An 18,747-nucleotide genomic window follows, 5' to 3' on the forward strand; every position below is an offset into this window, starting at 1 on the left:
TGTTAAAATTTCTTTAATTAAAAAAAAAAAAAATAACTACTTTTAGTGTGATAAACTGTTCAAGAAAATTTGTAAGTAAAAAATTTTGTTACATCACAGATTGATTAATATTTATAAATAATGTGGTTTTTTTAATGTCTTTACAGGGGGTGAAGCTAGAATTGAGCTTCGATGCATTAAGTAGTGTGCATATTAGTTTTTTGTTGTGCACTACGTGATTTTTTTCTTTTTTATTATCAATTCAACCCTGTTGTAATACTGTTATCTTAATTTCTGAACATATTTTCTCATTTGATATTTAGTTGATAATGATCATTAGACTAACCAGACGATTAAAAATATTTAATTTTCATTTATTAAGACTATTTTTTTGTTTCTCAGAAGTTTTGTTCTTATATATCTGATATGAATCATTTAATAATAAAAGCGACAAATGGCTGTAGAGAGTATTTATTTAATGATAATGAAACTAACGCCACCTTTCAATGTTCTCCAGCTATATTTATCACTTTTGCCATCTTTTTTAATAAAGTAGGAGAAAATTGTGTTCATTTTGATATGCGAGCTATTCTTTTACCTTATTTTTGATGGATCATTGTTGCTGAACTTTGTTTCATTTAAAAACTTGTGAGAGAACCAAACAAGAATAATGTAATTGGTAACGTCAGGTGCTGGTAAGGTGAATGGGCAAAATTTTCCAATCTGATTTTTAAATAACTTCCTATGTTTTTTTGAGAGAAGTATAAGGGTCAGTGTTTTGGAGAAGAATTGTGCAGTTTCAAAGAACCAGGACATTTCCTTATTGCAAGTTTCACTTTGTTTTTTAGTATGTAACAATAGTACTTGCTGTTGATTGTACGATGCCCTTCCAAATATAATTGCATTAAATTGGACCTTACTCTCAAAATACTGTTAATATCATTTTTCTGAAAAGATTTTGAAATTTTTCCCGGCAGGCAAACTTGGATCTTTCCATACCATACGCTGATATTTGGATTCCAGCAAATGTTCAATTACAGTTTCAGGTCAATTTTTGATTTAAAAAGTATTATTCTGTTAAAAGTTAGTTTAAGTTCTGTACCAATGTAAGTTAGGGTATTTTAAACTGTCTCAGAATTCTCCTTGATTGTGTTTTGTGGTAATTGAGCTTTTCATGGAAAATGGAGTGAACAGTGCCTGCCGATTGTTGCACTATAAATTTCTGTAATGTCTCAAATTTTTAATGCTTATTCTCAAGTAAAAGATTATTGTGATTTTGCAAATTAGTCATTCAAAATTTCCTGTCAGTGGTTCCAACTTGAACATCCCACAGTTTCAATCTATTTTATTAAATAGGTATTCTGTTACTGTTAATTTTGTTTTTTTAATTATTAAATGACTCATATCTTAATTTTTGAGCTGATAACTAGAAGCCAATAGTTGAGGAAAATCGGAAATTATTAGTTATTAGGTTTGGATCGTATTTTTATATTTTATTATCGTATTGTTATCCTTTATTTTGTTATACTTATGAAGCGAGTCGGTTGGATTCAATCGCAAGCAAAGTTATATCGTGTCTTGTAATTAAAAATAAATATAATTTCTAAACATGCTTATGGTTTCTATATTTAACTAATGATTTTAGCAATGTCAGCATAAAAACAACTTGATGATAGGCGTGTTCAGGAATTTTATAATTAAATTATTAAACGTAGTTCTCAAAGCTATTTGATTTTAATCTGTGTTAAAATTAGCAGTGCTTTTACATAATTTATGCTACAAGAGTAGCTGAAGAAACAAAATGTATAAATAAGTTATTCAAGGTAATATCTAATTATGAAAAAAAATAAAAAATAATTTTATGTATAAAACACTTGAGTATAATAAAGTTTCCAGTTTTAATGTTTAAATATTTAATTAAATTTTTTTATATAACAAGACAGATAATTTTTCTAAATTTATGAGCTATTTTTTATTCCTGGCTATAACTATAACTGTCATCTGAATCCTTGGCAATAAGTGTTTATCGTAAACCTTAGTATTTTCACATAGTTCTTTACATGATAAATTAGATTATCGTGAAATTGAACTTTTATTCCACTATGTAAGAAGTGGAGCGGTTGTTTCATTATCTTCTTCGATGAGGCCAAGTATCACCATTTCTTTAAATGTTGTGATATCAAGTGTTTTTACAGTTATATGCTTGCATTGATGATGCAAGTGTTCAAAAGAAGCTCAAAGTGTACCTTTTTGGTACCATTTTACACTTCTTCAAAGCGGTTTGCTGTACGAAGAAAGTTTATCAAAAAGATCAGTGAATGCTTTAGACTGATTATATTCCACAGTCGCCAAGGGCTTCTTTAAAATTTTTTCATGCCTGTGGAAAAATTGCTTCAAACACTTATGGTATTGTTTCAACCATTTCACGAATATGACAAGTTTACAGAAACAGTACATCCCTCCTTACCTTTCCATTTTGTATCTATTATGTCTATATCTGTCGAAAAACGCTTGACCAATATTTATTCACAGATTGCCTTTTCTGGATACCCACCTGCAGAAGGAGACTGAAAAACATTTTCATTTCTTTTACATTTGAATTGGACTGCTTTGCTAAAATAGAATGTTCATTTGTAGAATCATTCACTATACCACCAAATATCTTCTGCAATGATAAAATACTGGTTTGTTACATGAATGTTTTCACAGAAATTAAGGAAAAAACCATTCACTTCTGGTAAAAGGGGATTAAAATTGTTCAAATTACCTGTTTCATTATTCCATATAATATTATGATACTGAATTGGTTGATGGTATGGTTGTTAAATGTTGTTTTTCATGTGTTTGGTAATGAGATAAATTTGCAAATTTGCTCTAGATGTAGACTGTGTAACCTCGAATTTCCATTAAATGTACTGGCATTGCAATGCTACAAATTTTGGATTTTTTTTGTACAAGGTTCTTCTTCAGTAGACACAGAAGAATCATTCCCATAATCATTCTGATTTGGTCGTCATTGAATTCATCACTAGATTCTAAATAGTGCCTAACATCTACACTAAGATGTTCCATTTTTTATAAAATGTATTCAGTAAACAATTAAAATTACAAGCAAATTAAACACTAAGCAAATGGTGATATACAAATTGAACGATGGTTTGTTTATACTATTGTCAGTTACAAAGTGGAATAGAAATAGAAACAGCTGATTTCAAAGCCAAGTTATGGTTCAATAATAGTATCAACTGAACCCATTGTTGTGGTTCTAATCCTTCGGTCCAGTATTACATAACGGTATATTAAAATAGTATTTTACTGTGTACAAAATACAGTTAAAAAATTGTAAGTTCAACTTGTGTGCACAAGTGTTGCACATGGGCTGTGATAAAAATTCATTGTCCAGATATTGTGCACGTGGTAGCCAAGTGTTAACAGTGAGTTTTGAAATTGAAGTTTGAATCCTAGGCGGATTTGAGTAGTAGACAGTGGATACCAGTGTAATTTAGTGGTTGGGGTTCAATTAACCACAATGATTGGCCTGAGTCTGTACAAGACTATACCTCATTTACATTCATTTCATTGGGTTGTGAAGGAATTGTTTATTATTCACTAATTGATCAGATTGCAATGTCCACATTAGGAAAATAAAATAAATTATGAAAACTTATTTTTCTGTTCATAAAAAAAAAGCTTTGTACATATTTAAGAAAATTTTATAATTAAAAATAGTTAGATTAAACATTTAATTTGCACATCTTGTTAAAAGTATATGTTCATGAATAATATTATTTAATTTATATAATCGGTCGTCAGTTTCTTCGACTCCTCACAATGTATAAAAGGTACTACTACTTCAATTATTTTTTATTTAGAAATATTTTCAACTTGTTACCTTCTTGAATTTTTATTTGTGTAAGTATCTAATATTTTGTAAAAATATTTATTTTAATATTATTACTCTTTACATTATTTGACGTTCCTCATTTGTGTTCATATTCTTACCAGACCTGAACTCGTTTCTTTTTCAATTCGTATTCTGTTTCCTTGTAGTTTATTCTCATGATGAATATTAATTATGCATGAGATATTAATATTGATAATGTATGTCCTTGTATTAATGTAATGATATATGTTATAAGATAAACGATTATTCTGGCAGTTTGAGTAGTTTAAACAGTTTTTACGATAACTTTTCCTGTTTGACCGCAAAAAAATAATGAATAAAAACTCCAGAACACAAAAAAGTAAAGATTTATAAACGACATGATTATCTATAACGATTTTACGTAGTTTTTACTCATTAATTACTTTAAATTTATTAATACAGGTAGAATTAAATTTTTTATAGTATTTCATAAGTATTGCTTATTTAGTTATTATTGTTATATCAATCTATATGGTAGAATGATAATATTGCCTGGCCTTTCATCCAGAGGTTCCAGGCTCAAATTCCTATTGGGCATGGCTTTTCATATGCAGAAAATTCATTATACTAATTTCTTAATTTCTACTGATGATGATTGTTTAATAATTGAATTGACCAGTTAATATAAGATATTGATATTTTTTAATGATTTTTTTGTTTGTTTTAAGAAACAGTTAAGCTCCTTCTTTGTATTAAGTCCTGATTGTTTATTGTTATGAAGTCTTTCTGCTTTAATATTGTTGGTGTGAAAATAATACGACGTGTGATCAAAAAATACGGTGAATAATTTTTTATTAAAAATAGTAAAGGTTACATAGAATTCGATTTAATCTTCTTCAAAATACTGTCCTTGGCTAGCAATGCACTTATCCCAAAGTTGACTCCATGACTGGAGGCATCTTTCGGAAGGGCTTTCAGCTGCTCGTCGTGGCCCTCTCAATGTCAGCAATGGTGTCAAAACGTTTTCCTTTAAGCACAGTTGTAATTTTTGGGAAGACCCAAAAGTCGCACAGTGCTAAATCCGGTGAGTATGGCGGATGTGGATAGACAGGAACACTTTTTTCGGCCAAAAACTCACGAATGAGAAGCGAGGTGTGACACTACGTATTGTCGTGGTGAAGAAGGAAGCCATTGGTCCATTTTTCTGGTCGCTTTCTTCATACGTCGTTTCGCAAACGTTGCAGTACACCCTTATAAAATTCAGAGTTTACAGTTGTTCCCTTTGGAACGAACTCTGATCTCACTATGCCCTCACTATCGAAAAAAAACAACGAGCATGACCTTGATGTTGGATTTTGACTGACGTGTGCCTTTTTAGGGCGAGGAGATGAACCGGTTTTCCAGTGGGAACTCTGTGTTTTGGTCTCAGGGTCATAGCCATAGACCCAAATTTCATCTACAGTTAGAATTTTGGCCATGAAGTCCGGATCTGCATGAAGACGACTCTTCAACTCCGTGCAACACACGATTTTCCTTCTGTTCATCACTCAAAAGTCTGGGAACAAACTTTGCACTCACTCGTCTCATTTGTAATTCATTAGTTAAAATGCTTTGAACGGATCCGTACGAGATGTTAAGGTCTTCCGATAGCTCTCGAATAGTCATTCGCCTATTTGAACAAACCATTGTTTCCACTTTTTTGCACATTTTCAACTGTTTTTGAGGTTACTGGACGTCCCACACGCTGCTAGTCTTCAACAGACTCATTTCCGTTTTTAAATCAGTCGTACCACTTTTACACAGTCTTCAAAGTTACCACATTATCGCCATACACTGATTCTAACATTTCGTGAACTTTGGTGGCACTCTTTTGCAACTTAAAACAAAACTTAATGTTAATGTGTTGTTTAAAATCCATGTTGCGCGACATACACGATAAACACAACCTCACTCTAGCGGCTCTGGCAGCTGGCAAGCTTGAACGTGTTACAACTTGTTCCTGCCTGTCTCAGTTGATCACGCTATTGGACAAATTACAGTATATGGATGTAGCGTCGGCAGTTGCTGCTATAAAAATTCAGTCACTGTATTTTTTGATCACACCTCGTATGTATTGCAGGTTGTTAAAAATACTTTGGGTATTAAATTATTATAAATAAATTATAAACGTATTTAAACATGAATTAGGTAATGTAGAAATACGTTTTTAATTGAAAGAGCATAGATAGAGAAATGAATGAAAATTTTAGAGACAGAGCATTGTCAAAGAGTGTATTGATTTTATAAAATACAAAACAGAGATGGTACAACTGGGTTAGAAAGAAAGCAACAATAACTATGATCTATTTGTATTAGAGATCCGTAAAACTGTTAAGAAGTAGGAATCTCTGGTTTTGGTAGGAAATGGTCACAACAGTTTTAATTATAGATATTCATTGGTAAATTATGTGTCTAGAATTTTCACAAAATCAATAAATCGTTATCTTAAAACAAAAGTTTATTGAAAACTCACAGATTTTTTTTCAGAATTTGTACATTCATTCATTAAATATACTCATAAAAATTTTCTTCAGATCATATTAAAGTAAAATTTATGATTTATCTGCTATGGGAAAAGTGAACATTTTTCTCAAAAATAAAAAAAATACCAAAAGACATAAGAATATTTGACATAAGATATAATTTTACTGTTTAAAATCTCCTTTCTTTTTTATTCAACTATCCGTGAGATAGAAATCACCTCCAGAAAGAAACTATCATTCTACTTGCTTCTGCTCTCCCATAATGTTTAGTAAAATATTCTTGAAAGCATGTACTTTTTTATTTTGTTGATCATCTCTTCCACAGGCTTCCGATTTATCCTTTATCTTTTAACCATCTCTTTACCTACTCTTCCATTCTCCAATGGTCAAATGTAGTTTTTGTTTGAAATATCTCTAAAGTAGAGCTTGGCAAGTAATTTCTTCAAGATGGAACATAGCTTCTGCAATATATATATATATATATATATATGATTTATTTTTTTTCAGATCTTAATAAATAAATATGGATTTCATTAATATATTCGCATCAGTGGATTACAAGTTATCATTTGTACTAATTTTAACATATTTTGTCTCTTTTAACAAAGGTAAAATAATTTTATTATTTTTTAATAATGTAATTAGATATGTTAACACATTCAATAATCATCTCTCTGCAGTGAATTGTCTACTTATTGATGAAGCCTGCAGTACACAGATGTCAAAATACTTGTACGGATCAGTAGACAAGTATCCTATTTTTACCAGTTTTACATTTCCTATTTTGTTTCAGATATGAATTGATAAAAGGTATGAAAGTTTAAAAGGCGAGGAGTGTGAAATATGTGAAGGGGTGATGATGAGATTGCTTTTTTTTTCAAACATACTAGTTGTGATTGGGAAATTTTTAAGACAGGTGCCACCACTGCTCATTAAGGAGGGGCTAATAATTTGAAACATAATTACACTAAAGAATTACGAGTAGCCAGTCTCAACATATGAAGCCACCGGGTTGGTCTAGTGGTTAACGCGTCTTCCCAAATCAGCTGATTTGGAAGTCGAGTTTTACAGCGTTCAAGTCCTAGTAAAGCCAGATATTTTTACACGGATTTGAATACTAGATCGTGGATACCGGTGTTCTTTGGTGGTTGGGTTTCAATTAACCACACATCTCAGGAATGGTCGAACTGAGAATGTACAACACTACACTTCATTTACACTCATACATATCTTCCTCATTCATCCTCTGAAGAATTATCTAAACGGCAGTTACCGGAGGCTAAACAGGAAAAGAAAGATAAAGAAGACATAACGCTTAAACTACGCATGCGTCATCTACGCAACACGACAGTACTACCAACATAAACAAAAATATAACTAAATTGCGGATAATAATTGACTTATCCTCGTAGTATATCCTTATACGCGTAGTATACAATTAATTCGTTTTTTAATATTATGAGGGTTAAATGTTCAATATTACTGAGTTAGAGATGTAAATTTGGCACGTTTCAAGTTAATAATTTAAAAAAATTTAATTTATTAATATATTTATTAATTTGTGTTTTTTTTTTTATTAATTATGATTTCAGCTGACGAATTAGATCTTCCTGAATACTACTGGTATTATTCACAGTTACGTTTAATGATTTTGTCTGAGTTGAAAGATAATCGAAATCTTCACCACACAAAAATTAGCTGTCTGAAATGCGTATATGCAGCCATTCGTCAACAAGTGAAAGTAGTTTATCTTCTAATACGACAAGACTCAAAAAAAACTATGTCCGATGAAGCAATTAATGAAACTAAACAAAGTTGTAAAAGCATTAGACTGTTTGTTGAAAAAGATTTTCAAAATTGGATTTCTAAGTGTAAACATAACGGTTCAGTAAAAACCAATAGAACATATGATTGGCATGCTCCAAACACATTTAGCTTATCTGATGATACAGATTATAATGTCCTTTTTGAAAAATGTGCTGGTAATTATATTATTATAAAACCTTAGAATTTTAATTTTTAACAAGTTTACCGTAAGAATACATAAGAATATATATTATTTATTTATATTTCGCCAACTTTTATTTCAATATCCATTCTTTTCACATTTAAAAAAAAGTTGTATTACATACGAGGTCTGGTTTTTAAGTAAATATCGATTTGATATAAAAGATTAAAAACAAATTTTTTTAAAGAAAATTTATATTAACTTACAAACCTAGATCTTAATTTACTATTCTACATAATTTCCGCTAACGTTAAGGCAGGCACTTGTATTGTGTGATCAGCTTGTGCGCTTTAATTTCATAGAAATCTTCCACCTGAGAAGATAACCACTGTTGAACGGCTATTATGATATCGTCGTCATTGTATTGACCACATAGATACTGAACAAGTGGTTATCATCGGGTCAGGACTGTACGGTGAGTGATAAATATATAAATGTTGGTTGCGATCAACCTAGCTGAAAATCCAAGCGGTCCTCAAAGTTGGAGCTGAAGTGGAAGACTAGCGATTATACTCAGATCCCGAACGGACCAGACCTGAGATCCTCTGGGACATTTATTCTTGTTGGTAATACTTCAGTCACTAATTTAATTATATGCTTCGTGGCATGAATTTGACTGAATTTTGATATGCTGTCGTGACATGAAAGTTTACTGGTATATACGGTTTAGATAGTGATAGAATGTATAGAGTTAAGGGCGGGATCTTTGATCTTCTGCGGGTAGGCTATTAGTTTGGTAGTTTCTGAGGGCTACGTGGTAGAGTTACGTGTCTGATGTCTTCTTTAAAGGCAAACTTGACTAGGGAGGAATTTACCGATGTGGATGACTCTCTCTCGAGGTATCTGCATCGGTGGCATCTCACGAGGCATCTGCATCGGTGGCATCTCACGAGGCGGACTGATGACTGTAAAATGTGATCAGTTGGAGGGCAAGAAGACGTCCTCCGATTAAGCCACTCTTGGCTAGGATCGGTGGGGGTGGTGTGGCAACCAGACACCCTACGAGTCGGGTCTTCTTCTCCCTTTTTGGACGAGGGGGGGGAATTGAGATATACGGTGAGTGATCAATTTTTTCCTGGTTAAATGACACGATGAGATTTTAATTTAACTAAATATTTTCATTACTTTTAATTTTAAAATTTAATAATTTTACATTTATTTATTGGTTATTTATGAGATATTTATATAATTTACTTTTTACTTTTCAGTGCATTTTTATATTTGTTAATATATTATATTTTTTTTGTTTAAAATTCTCAATTTGATTTAAGTCTTATTTTTTACTTTTTAGAGGGTTTTTCTAATTTGTTTCATTTTTTTATTAATGTTAATATTAATATTAGTTAAATAAAAGCTTTTTTAAAAAATAATTTTTTATATGTAATCAAATATATTTTTGTAATATTTTTTTAAGACTAAAAAAAAGTAAAAATATATTTATTTTTACACATCGAAGTTACATACATGTACCAAATTTCAATTATTTTCATACGATTGTTCATGAGAAATGAAAATTTTCAACTAAATGCATGAATTTAGCGTAGTGGTAGAGCGTGGTGGCGTGGGGGTTGCTCATATCAAATTCCGACACCGTAGTGCTGTATTGTCATCGAAGTTACATACGTGTACCAAATTTCATTTATTTTCATACGATAGATCAAAAGATATAGCAGTTGAAAGATTTGATTATTCCTAAAGCGAGTTAAATAAAAGCTTTTAAAAGCATACCTCGCGTATAAATGTATATATTTAAAATACATGAAACCAAATCATGTTTAGAATTTATTTATTACAAATGCAATGTGATATCATTTTACGACTCTCAATACGGTATAATATTTCTTGATGAATTTGGATATTAAGTGCTCTTAAGTAAGAGTAAAAAATCAAATGCAGTCTTATTTTGTTCCCCAATCTATTTTTTATTAATCTTATAATTTATTTACAATTTAATACTTACATGATCATCCGTCAGACCTAAGTCTGTTGACAGATATACTAAAGAATTATTATTACATTATTAAGTGGTTAATGCAATAACCATTTTTATGTAACAACTAAAGATATTATTAGTTTTTTTTTTCTAATAGTTATAATAGTAGTACAATTATAAAAATTAATTTAACAAAATTAAAATATATATTTAAAAACTAATGAACAAATTGTTTCTTAAATATTTGTTATGTATTAGGTTTAACTAAAACTATATTTAAGAAACAAAACTATACTTAATTACAACTAATTACACAATATCTTGTTGCAACAATTACATAAAGAAAATAAATAACTAAGCTTTAACCATTCAACAATACATTATTTATTGATTTATAGAGATAGAAGAACAATTGCTAACATGTACAGGAACCAAACAGCAACAGTAACAATTGAAGAACTTAAGAAAGAAGCCGTAATAAGAAAGGGAGTCCGACAAGGATGTTCCCTATCTCCGTTACTTTTTAATCTTTACATCGAACTAGCAGTTAATGATGTTAAAGAACAATTTGGATTCGGAGTAACAGTACAAGGTGAAAAGATAAAGATGCTACGATTTGCTGATGATATAGTAATTCTAGCCGAAAGTAAAAAGGATTTAGAAGAAACAATGAACGGCATAGATGAAGTCCTACGCAAGAACTATCGCATGAAAATAAACAACAACAAAATAAAAGTAATGAAATGTAGTAGAAATAACAAAGATGGACCACTGAATGTGAAAATAGGAGGAGAAAAGATTATGGAGGTAGAAGAATTTTGTTATTTGGGAAGTAGAATTAGTAAAGATGGACGAAGCAGGAGCGATATAAAATGCTGAATAGCACAAGCGAAACGAGCCTTCAGTAAGAAATATAATTTGTTTACATCAAAAATTAATTTAAATGTCAGGAAAAGATTTTTGAAGTTGTATGTTTGGAGTGTCGCTTTATATGGAAGTGAAACTTGGACGATTGGAGTATCTGAGAAGAAAAGATTAGAAGCTTTTGAAATGCGGTGTTATAGGAGAATGTTAAAAATCAGATGGGTGGATAAAGTGACAAATGAAGAGGTATATCGGCAAATAGATGAAGAAAGAAGCATTTGGAAAAATATAGTTAAAAGAAGAGACAGACTTATAGGCCACATACTAAGGCATCCTGGAATAGTCGCTTTAATATTGGAAGGACAGGTAGAAGGGAAAAATTGTGTAGGCAGGCCACGTTTGGAATATGTAAAACAAATTGTTAGGGATGTAGGATGTAGAGGGTATACTGAAATGAAACGACTAGCACTAGATAGGGAATCTTGGAGAGCTGCATCAAACCAGTCAAATGACTGAAGACAAAAAAAAAAGAACCAGCTTTATAGATAGGTCTAACAATAGACATCTTCAGTAGATCAGGAATCCTCCTTGTTTTAATTATATTGTTTACTATAATTGAAATTAAAGGGCTGATTTTATTAACAACATATTTAAAATCTTTGATCCGTATGCCATCTATCATTCATAGATGAAATTATGTTTTCTATTTGTATGTTTTACATAATCCTTACGGCATTGTAATTATGATATTCTATTTAAATTTAATACATATTATTTATTATTGTGTTTTTTAAAATTTTGTCTCGAAAAGAATTTGGATAAATAAATTAAAAATATGTTATTTTATTAAATTATTTACTGTCTTTTTTATAACCTTTAATAAAATTTCATAGCATTTTTATTTCCTTGTGTGAAGTAAAGGAATATTGTGATCGCGAAAAATTTCGGTTTTCAGATTTCAACGGAAATATACATTTTCATCATTCCTTAATCCATTTTGACTAGTTTCGGCGTGACGTTTGTACGTACGTATGTATCTCGCATAACTCAAAAAATATTAGCCGTAGGATGTTGAAATTTTCGATTTAGGACTGTTATACAATCTAGTTGTCCATCTCTCCTTTTAATTGTAATCGAGTGAACCAAAAGTATCCAAAAAAAGTCCAAAATCCAAAATATTTGGATTTTATTAACTGCAGTAATAAGCCCACATTGAGAGTTTTTCAACGATATTTCATAAGGGGTACTTATTTTCATTGGTTCCAGAGTTATAGCCAAATAAAATTTTAATTAATGAAATATTTTGATCTTACAAGGGGAAAGCACATCGGTTCAAATCCGACTTGATCTCCTTTTATTAATTTTTTTTTTTAAATTTAAATATACAGATTTATTAATAATTTATTAACCTCTGATTGTAAAAAAAAAATTACGATAAATAATAATTCAATAATAACAAAAAAGAAAAAAAATATCAGAAGTTATTAATGAAATAAAATTAATTTTTCAAACATGGTTACCGCTGATGTATTATTAAATATTTCTTTTCAGATCAAGTAGCCATTAAACTGGCTATGTACGGCGTCAGTTTTAAAACGCTGTTACAAAATCATTTTATATGGCATCTAAGTCGGTTATTTTTTTTTTATATTCACAAAGGAATCAGTTTTATTATACAATTTGAAAGACGTATATACGATGTGAAATGTTTTATTTAGACTAGAAAGAATATGACCATTTTTTTCAGAAATGTGCTTGTGTGTGTGTGTGTGTGACTTGTGTTTATAATTGCTATGAGGGTTACGGATTTATTTATTATTTACAAAAATTGCTTACCTTACTAGCAACATATCGATGTATTGAAACACATTATTATGATATACGACACACAAAAAAAAAAAAGAAGGTATTTGTGGTCATAAATATGTCACTTTTACTTGAGGCCTATAAATATCTTTTCTGTGAAATGATATCGGTAAACATGTAACACTTATATATTCGTAATGAATAAGAGTATACAGTAAAATTGGTTTTTTTGCCAATCTGAATAGGTTTTGTATGGTGGGAATCTTTATAAAACGTAGTTTTCTGAAACTTTAATTTTCCTGTTTAGCCTCCAGTAACTACCGTTTAGATAATTCTTCAGGGGATGAATAAGGATGATATGTATGAGTGTAAATGAAGTGTAGTCTTGTAAATTCTCAGTTCGACCATTCCTGAGATGTGCGGTTAATTGAAACCCAACCACCAAAGAACACGGGTATCCACGATCAGAATCTACTTTCATTTATACTAACATATGTTACTAATCTGTGATTTATGGCACGGGTTTTTCATCATATTTTGCCCAATTTTCAACCGATTTGCTTGAAAGTATTATTTTTAAAATAATCGGCAAACTATATTTCATAAACACAAAGCAAAAAATAAAAATTTTTGCTAATAAAAAACGCGGTAGAAATGAGCAAAAAAAATTCTGCAATTAAATTAACGTAATTTTTGTACTGTTTCAATTTTTTCTTTGTTACAGGCATAAAAAATATCCAATCGTAACGGTATTTTTTTGGTCAAAATCTGTTAAATCTCTTTAATATACTATAATTTTTTGAAATTTTTTTCACAAGAGGGTAGCATAAGACTATGAAGTGAGGCAATCAGATACCAACATATTTTCGCAGAGCGGTAATCAACCGCGGATCATTGTGATGGAAAAAAGTACAAATCCGCGTTACCAGCAATTTTGAACTTTCAAGATCTTCCAGTCCTTAGACCACCGTCCGGTGATTATTAAGCAGTCATAACTGATTAATACGCGTTTTAATGTTGTATGTTTGTTTAATTCAAGCGATAATAATAATTATGTATGTACATGTAAAACATATATATATATAATTACACATTTGAAAATAAAAAAATAATAAATTATATACAGTTCACTTTTTTGTACTTTTTTATTTTTGTTTAAGTCTCTAGTTTATTATGTTAGAAAATAAAATTAATATGGAACGGATTTATCACCGGGTCACCTCTCTGCAATCTTTTTTCTAGTTTGGTTCCAGGATCGCAGTATTGGTAGGCTGGTATGTGGGCTTTAAAAGGGAGCAAGTCCACCGCCCGGTTGAGTGGTTCTTGCAACGTCACTTTTGTGGCTGAATTTAACAAACTGCGTACTGTTTTCTTACTAGACTCTTGTTTATTCGCTCTCTTCATCTTATACTGGACTAAAGTTCTTCGGACGACTCGTCCATTTTTATATCAGATTTGTTTTCAATCTGAGTTCCTACGTATTTCTCAGGGTCTTTCGTGATTTTACCTGCGGAAGAGATTTTTTCATTTTTCCTGATCATGTCGACGACTTCATCGAATTTCTGCTGGATAAGGAACCATTATTTTATTTTATTATACTTTCCCTTCTAATGCTATAGCAGAGTTATAACTTTAGAAGGGAAAATATTGTAATCGTTCCAATTTGGAATATGCAGTTTTTACCGGGACGTTTTGACGCCTAAGAAACCCAAAAAAAAACTCAAAAATTTTCCGGATATTAATGTTTATATGTACGTATATATTCGGTGTCAGCCTCTCAATCACCTTATATCTCCAGAACTACTAGACCGATTTTAACCTAACTTAGTTCGATTAGTTTTATATATGTGACATTCATGCTATTAAATTTTCAATTTAAAAGGTCAAAGGGGTGAGACTATAATATAAGGTCACCATCTCTAGATTTTTCCAAATTAAGATCGTATTTTTCTTAGGAACATTTGTTAACGTTAAAAAATAACAATATATGCAAAAAAAGGTTTTGCAAAATCGAACTGCTACACCAAAAAATTCTCCAAATTACTGCGATGATGTGACGTCATAAATGAGCGGTAGAATTAAATAAATGAATATTTAAAGTGTAAAAAATTAACTATCGCATGAAAATAAACAAGAACAAAACAAAAGTAATGAAATGTAGTAGAAATAACAACGATGGACCGCTGAATGTGAAAATAGGAGGAGAAAAGATTATGGAGGTAGAAGAATTTTATTTGGGAAGTAGAATTACTAAAGATGGACGAAGCAAGAACGACACAAGCGAAACGAGCCCTTCAGTAAGAAATATAATTTGTTTACATCAAAAATTAATTTAAAGGTCAGGAAAAGATTTTTGAAAGTATATGTTTGGAGCATCGCTTTAAACAGAAGTGAAACTTGGAGTATCTGAGAAGAAAAGATTAGAAGCTTTTGAAATGCGGTGCTATAGTAGAATGTTAAAAATCAGATGGGTGGATAAAGTGACAAATGAAGAGGTATTGCGACAAATGGATGGAAGAAAGAAGCATTTGGAAAAATATAGTTAAAAGAAGAGACAGACTTATATGTCACATACTAAGGCATCCTGGAATAGTCGCTTTAATATTGGAAGGACAGGTAGAAGGAAAAAATTGTGTAGGCAGACCACGTTTGGAATATGTAAAACAAATTGTTAGGGATGTAGGATGTAGAGGGTATACTGGAATGAAATGACTAGCACTAGATAGGGAATCTTAGAGAGCTGTATCAAACCAGTCAAATGACTGAAGACAAAAAAAAAAAGAAAAAAGTAACTTGATCGTCTGTTTGACTCGGTATCTCGTGCGTTAAGTCTCACGGCTACACTAGGGTGACTACCGGACAAGCGAAATTTGTTCTATGTAAGTTTTTTTATGCTAGTATAAATTAATTTCAAGATGTTTGTTTAACGGTCATTATTAACCGCTACCTTTAAAAAAGAAATGCTTTTTTGTAATGTATAAAAAAAAATATAAAACTTAAACAGGATTTGATTTCCTGTATATTCCGATCTGTTGAAAAGAAATAATTTTACTATTCTTCTGTGGAGATTGACAATAATAAAACAGTACCCATTTTGTACATATTATTTAGTATAGAATTGGTGACTTTTATTGGAAAAATTAATTTTTCTTACGTTAAGAACTCAACAAAATTTGGCCTTTTAATTACTTTATCGATGGCTTTTAAATCGATGTATCGTTGTATCAATTTTAAAAAAATATTATGCAATACAGATGGTAAAACAATCATTTTATTAACTTATCTCGGAAAAAACATATCTGATGATAATTATTCAGCTGCAGTGGAAAAATTTTTTAAATGACGCAATTACTTCTGTATCTCTTTTAAATTACAATTAAAAGAATTTTAATTTTACGTGAAAGGCTAAAAAAAATAATATATGTTATATAAAATGTAAATAAAATAAGGTAAACTTACGAAAGTGTCATGAATTTGATGTCCTTTCTGGAAATTTCCTTTTTGATATCATTGAAAAAGGTATCGATATTTTTGAACAATCTTCGTTTATCCTTTGTTAACAATAAACCGACTATGTTCAAATTAATATATATATATATATATATATATATATATATATATATATATTTTGAACTATAAGAATTATTAAAAACATATTACTTCTAGCTAGGAATAAAGGATAATGGAGAAGGAAATGTTTCCAAGAGTCCAAGCTTCTTTTATTTCTCCCACAGGGTAGATGAATAATAAATAAAAAAAAAATAAAAAAAAATTACAAAAAAATATTTGATTACATATAAAAAATTATTTTTTTAAAAAAGCCTTTAACTAATATATTAACATTAATAAAAAAAGGAAACAAATTAGAAAAACCCTCTAAAAAGTAAAAATTAAGAATTAAATCAAATTGAGAATCTTAAACAAAAAAAATATAATATATTAACAAATATAAAAATGCACTAAAAAGTAAAAAAATAAATTATATAAATATCAACCAATAAATAAATGTAATAATTATTAAATTTTAAAATTAAAAGTAATGAAAATATTTAATTAATTAAATAAAAGCGTGGGGCAGTTTTTATAATATATTTAAAACAACAAAACATTTATTTTTACAACAATTAATCTTCATTTTCATTTTAAATAACGACGTGAGGAGGCGGAAAGTTCTGCTGGAACCTCTCCAGTTGAGTCTGACTAGTTAAAAGTAACAATCTGGGAAAATGCACCCACTTGCTCTCTTTGTACGTGTTCTCACATAATTGAAGTTCATCTTTGGATTCTGCTTGAAATCTAAGCCAAATCGAACGCACTCTTTCCGCTAAAAGTTTCATTTTAATTAATTATGAATTTTATTTAATAAATTCATAATTACGGTTACAATTATAATAATGATAATAATTAATAATTTTTCAGATTACCGTTAAAATGTAATAACTTATGCAAAATTTCTAAATTTAATTTTTACTTTTCATCTTATTAACCCTTAAAGGTCATCTCGGTGCAAATTTGAACCATAAAAGAATTAAAACTTGAGTTATTTTATTACAGATAAATAAAGTACATTAAACAAAAAATATATTTTAAAATACAGCAAATGTCTATAAATACTTATTCGAAAAGATTGTTATAAAAACTGTGCCACGTTTTTATTTAACTAAATATTTTCATTACTTTTAATTTTAAAATTTAATAATTTTACATTTATTTATTGGTTATTTATTAGGTATTTATATAATTTACTTTTTACTTTGCAGTGCATTTTTATATTTGTTAATATATTATATTTTTTTGTTTAAAATTCCCAATTTGATTTAAGTCTTATTTTTTACTTTTTAGAGGGTTTTTCTAATTTGTTTCATTTTTTTATTAATGTTAATATTAATATTAGTTAAATAAAACCTTTCTTAAAAAATAATTTTTTATATGTAATCAAATATATTTTTGTAAGACTAAAAAAAAAGTAAAAATATTTGTTTTTACACATCGAAGTTACATCCGTGTACCAAATTTCAATCATTTTCATACGATAGTACATGAGAAATGAAAATTTTCAACTAAATGCATGAATTTAGCGTAGTGGTAGAGCGTGGGGGTTGGTCATATCAAATTCCGACATCGTAGTGCTGTATAGTCATCGAAGTTACATACGTGTACCAAATTTCATTGATTTTCATACGATAGATCAAAAGATATAGCAGTTGAAAGATTTGATTATAACTAAAGCGAGTTTAAAAGCTTTTAAAAAGTAGTCATATCCATAAATAGTATTATATATGGCAACCCGACTCTCCGGTCGGGTTGCCCTGAAGGGCGATTTCTCGGAATGCTATTATTAGGTGTCCAAAATTATTTACCTCTTGTGCAAAAATATTTTCTTCATAATGATGAAAATTGATTAAGGAAATACAAAAAAATATCAGCAAATCTTTCCAAATAAAATTTGGTTTAGATTGGTTTACGTATCTTTTAAAGATTACACACTCTTAACATTTTAATCAGGATTCATAATATCTATTTGCCAATTCACTCAATACGAGAGCTGGAAGCTTAAATATAAATTAAATTAATCATTTATTATTATTATGGAAGATTAAAAAAAAACAAACCGACATACTTGGTATTTATAGACCTAGAAAAGGCATTCGATAACGTAGACTGGAATAAAATGTTCAGCATTTAAAAAAAAATTAGGGCTCAAATACAGAGATAGAAGAACAATTGCCATCATTTACAGGAACCAAACAGCAACATTAATAATTGAAAA

The 18,747-nt window shown here is 29.7% G+C and overlaps 1 protein-coding gene across 3 annotated transcripts; it reads left to right on the top strand.

The window, feature by feature from the left end:
• Positions 1-1,783: 1,783 nt before the first annotated feature.
• Positions 1,784-8,435, top strand: LOC142333685 (uncharacterized). 3 transcript variants are annotated; one of them, XM_075381103.1, is made up of 3 exons: positions 1,784-1,802; positions 6,874-6,974; positions 7,959-8,435. In XM_075381103.1, exons 2-3 carry the CDS (start codon positions 6,890-6,892, stop codon positions 8,372-8,374), a joined length of 501 nt encoding a protein of 166 aa, XP_075237218.1. In that variant the 5' UTR covers positions 1,784-1,802; positions 6,874-6,889; the 3' UTR covers positions 8,375-8,435. The 3 variants fall into 3 exon arrangements, with proteins under 3 accessions (XP_075237218.1, XP_075237219.1, XP_075237217.1); XM_075381104.1 differs by lacking the exon at positions 1,784-1,802 and adding an exon at positions 3,803-3,821; XM_075381102.1 differs by lacking the exon at positions 1,784-1,802 and adding an exon at positions 3,806-3,891.
• Positions 8,436-18,747: the final 10,312 nt, after the last annotated feature.

This window comes from Lycorma delicatula, chromosome 13 (genome assembly GCF_047948215.1).
Source record: "Lycorma delicatula isolate Av1 chromosome 13, ASM4794821v1, whole genome shotgun sequence".
Lineage (NCBI taxonomy): Eukaryota > Metazoa > Arthropoda > Insecta > Hemiptera > Fulgoridae > Lycorma > Lycorma delicatula.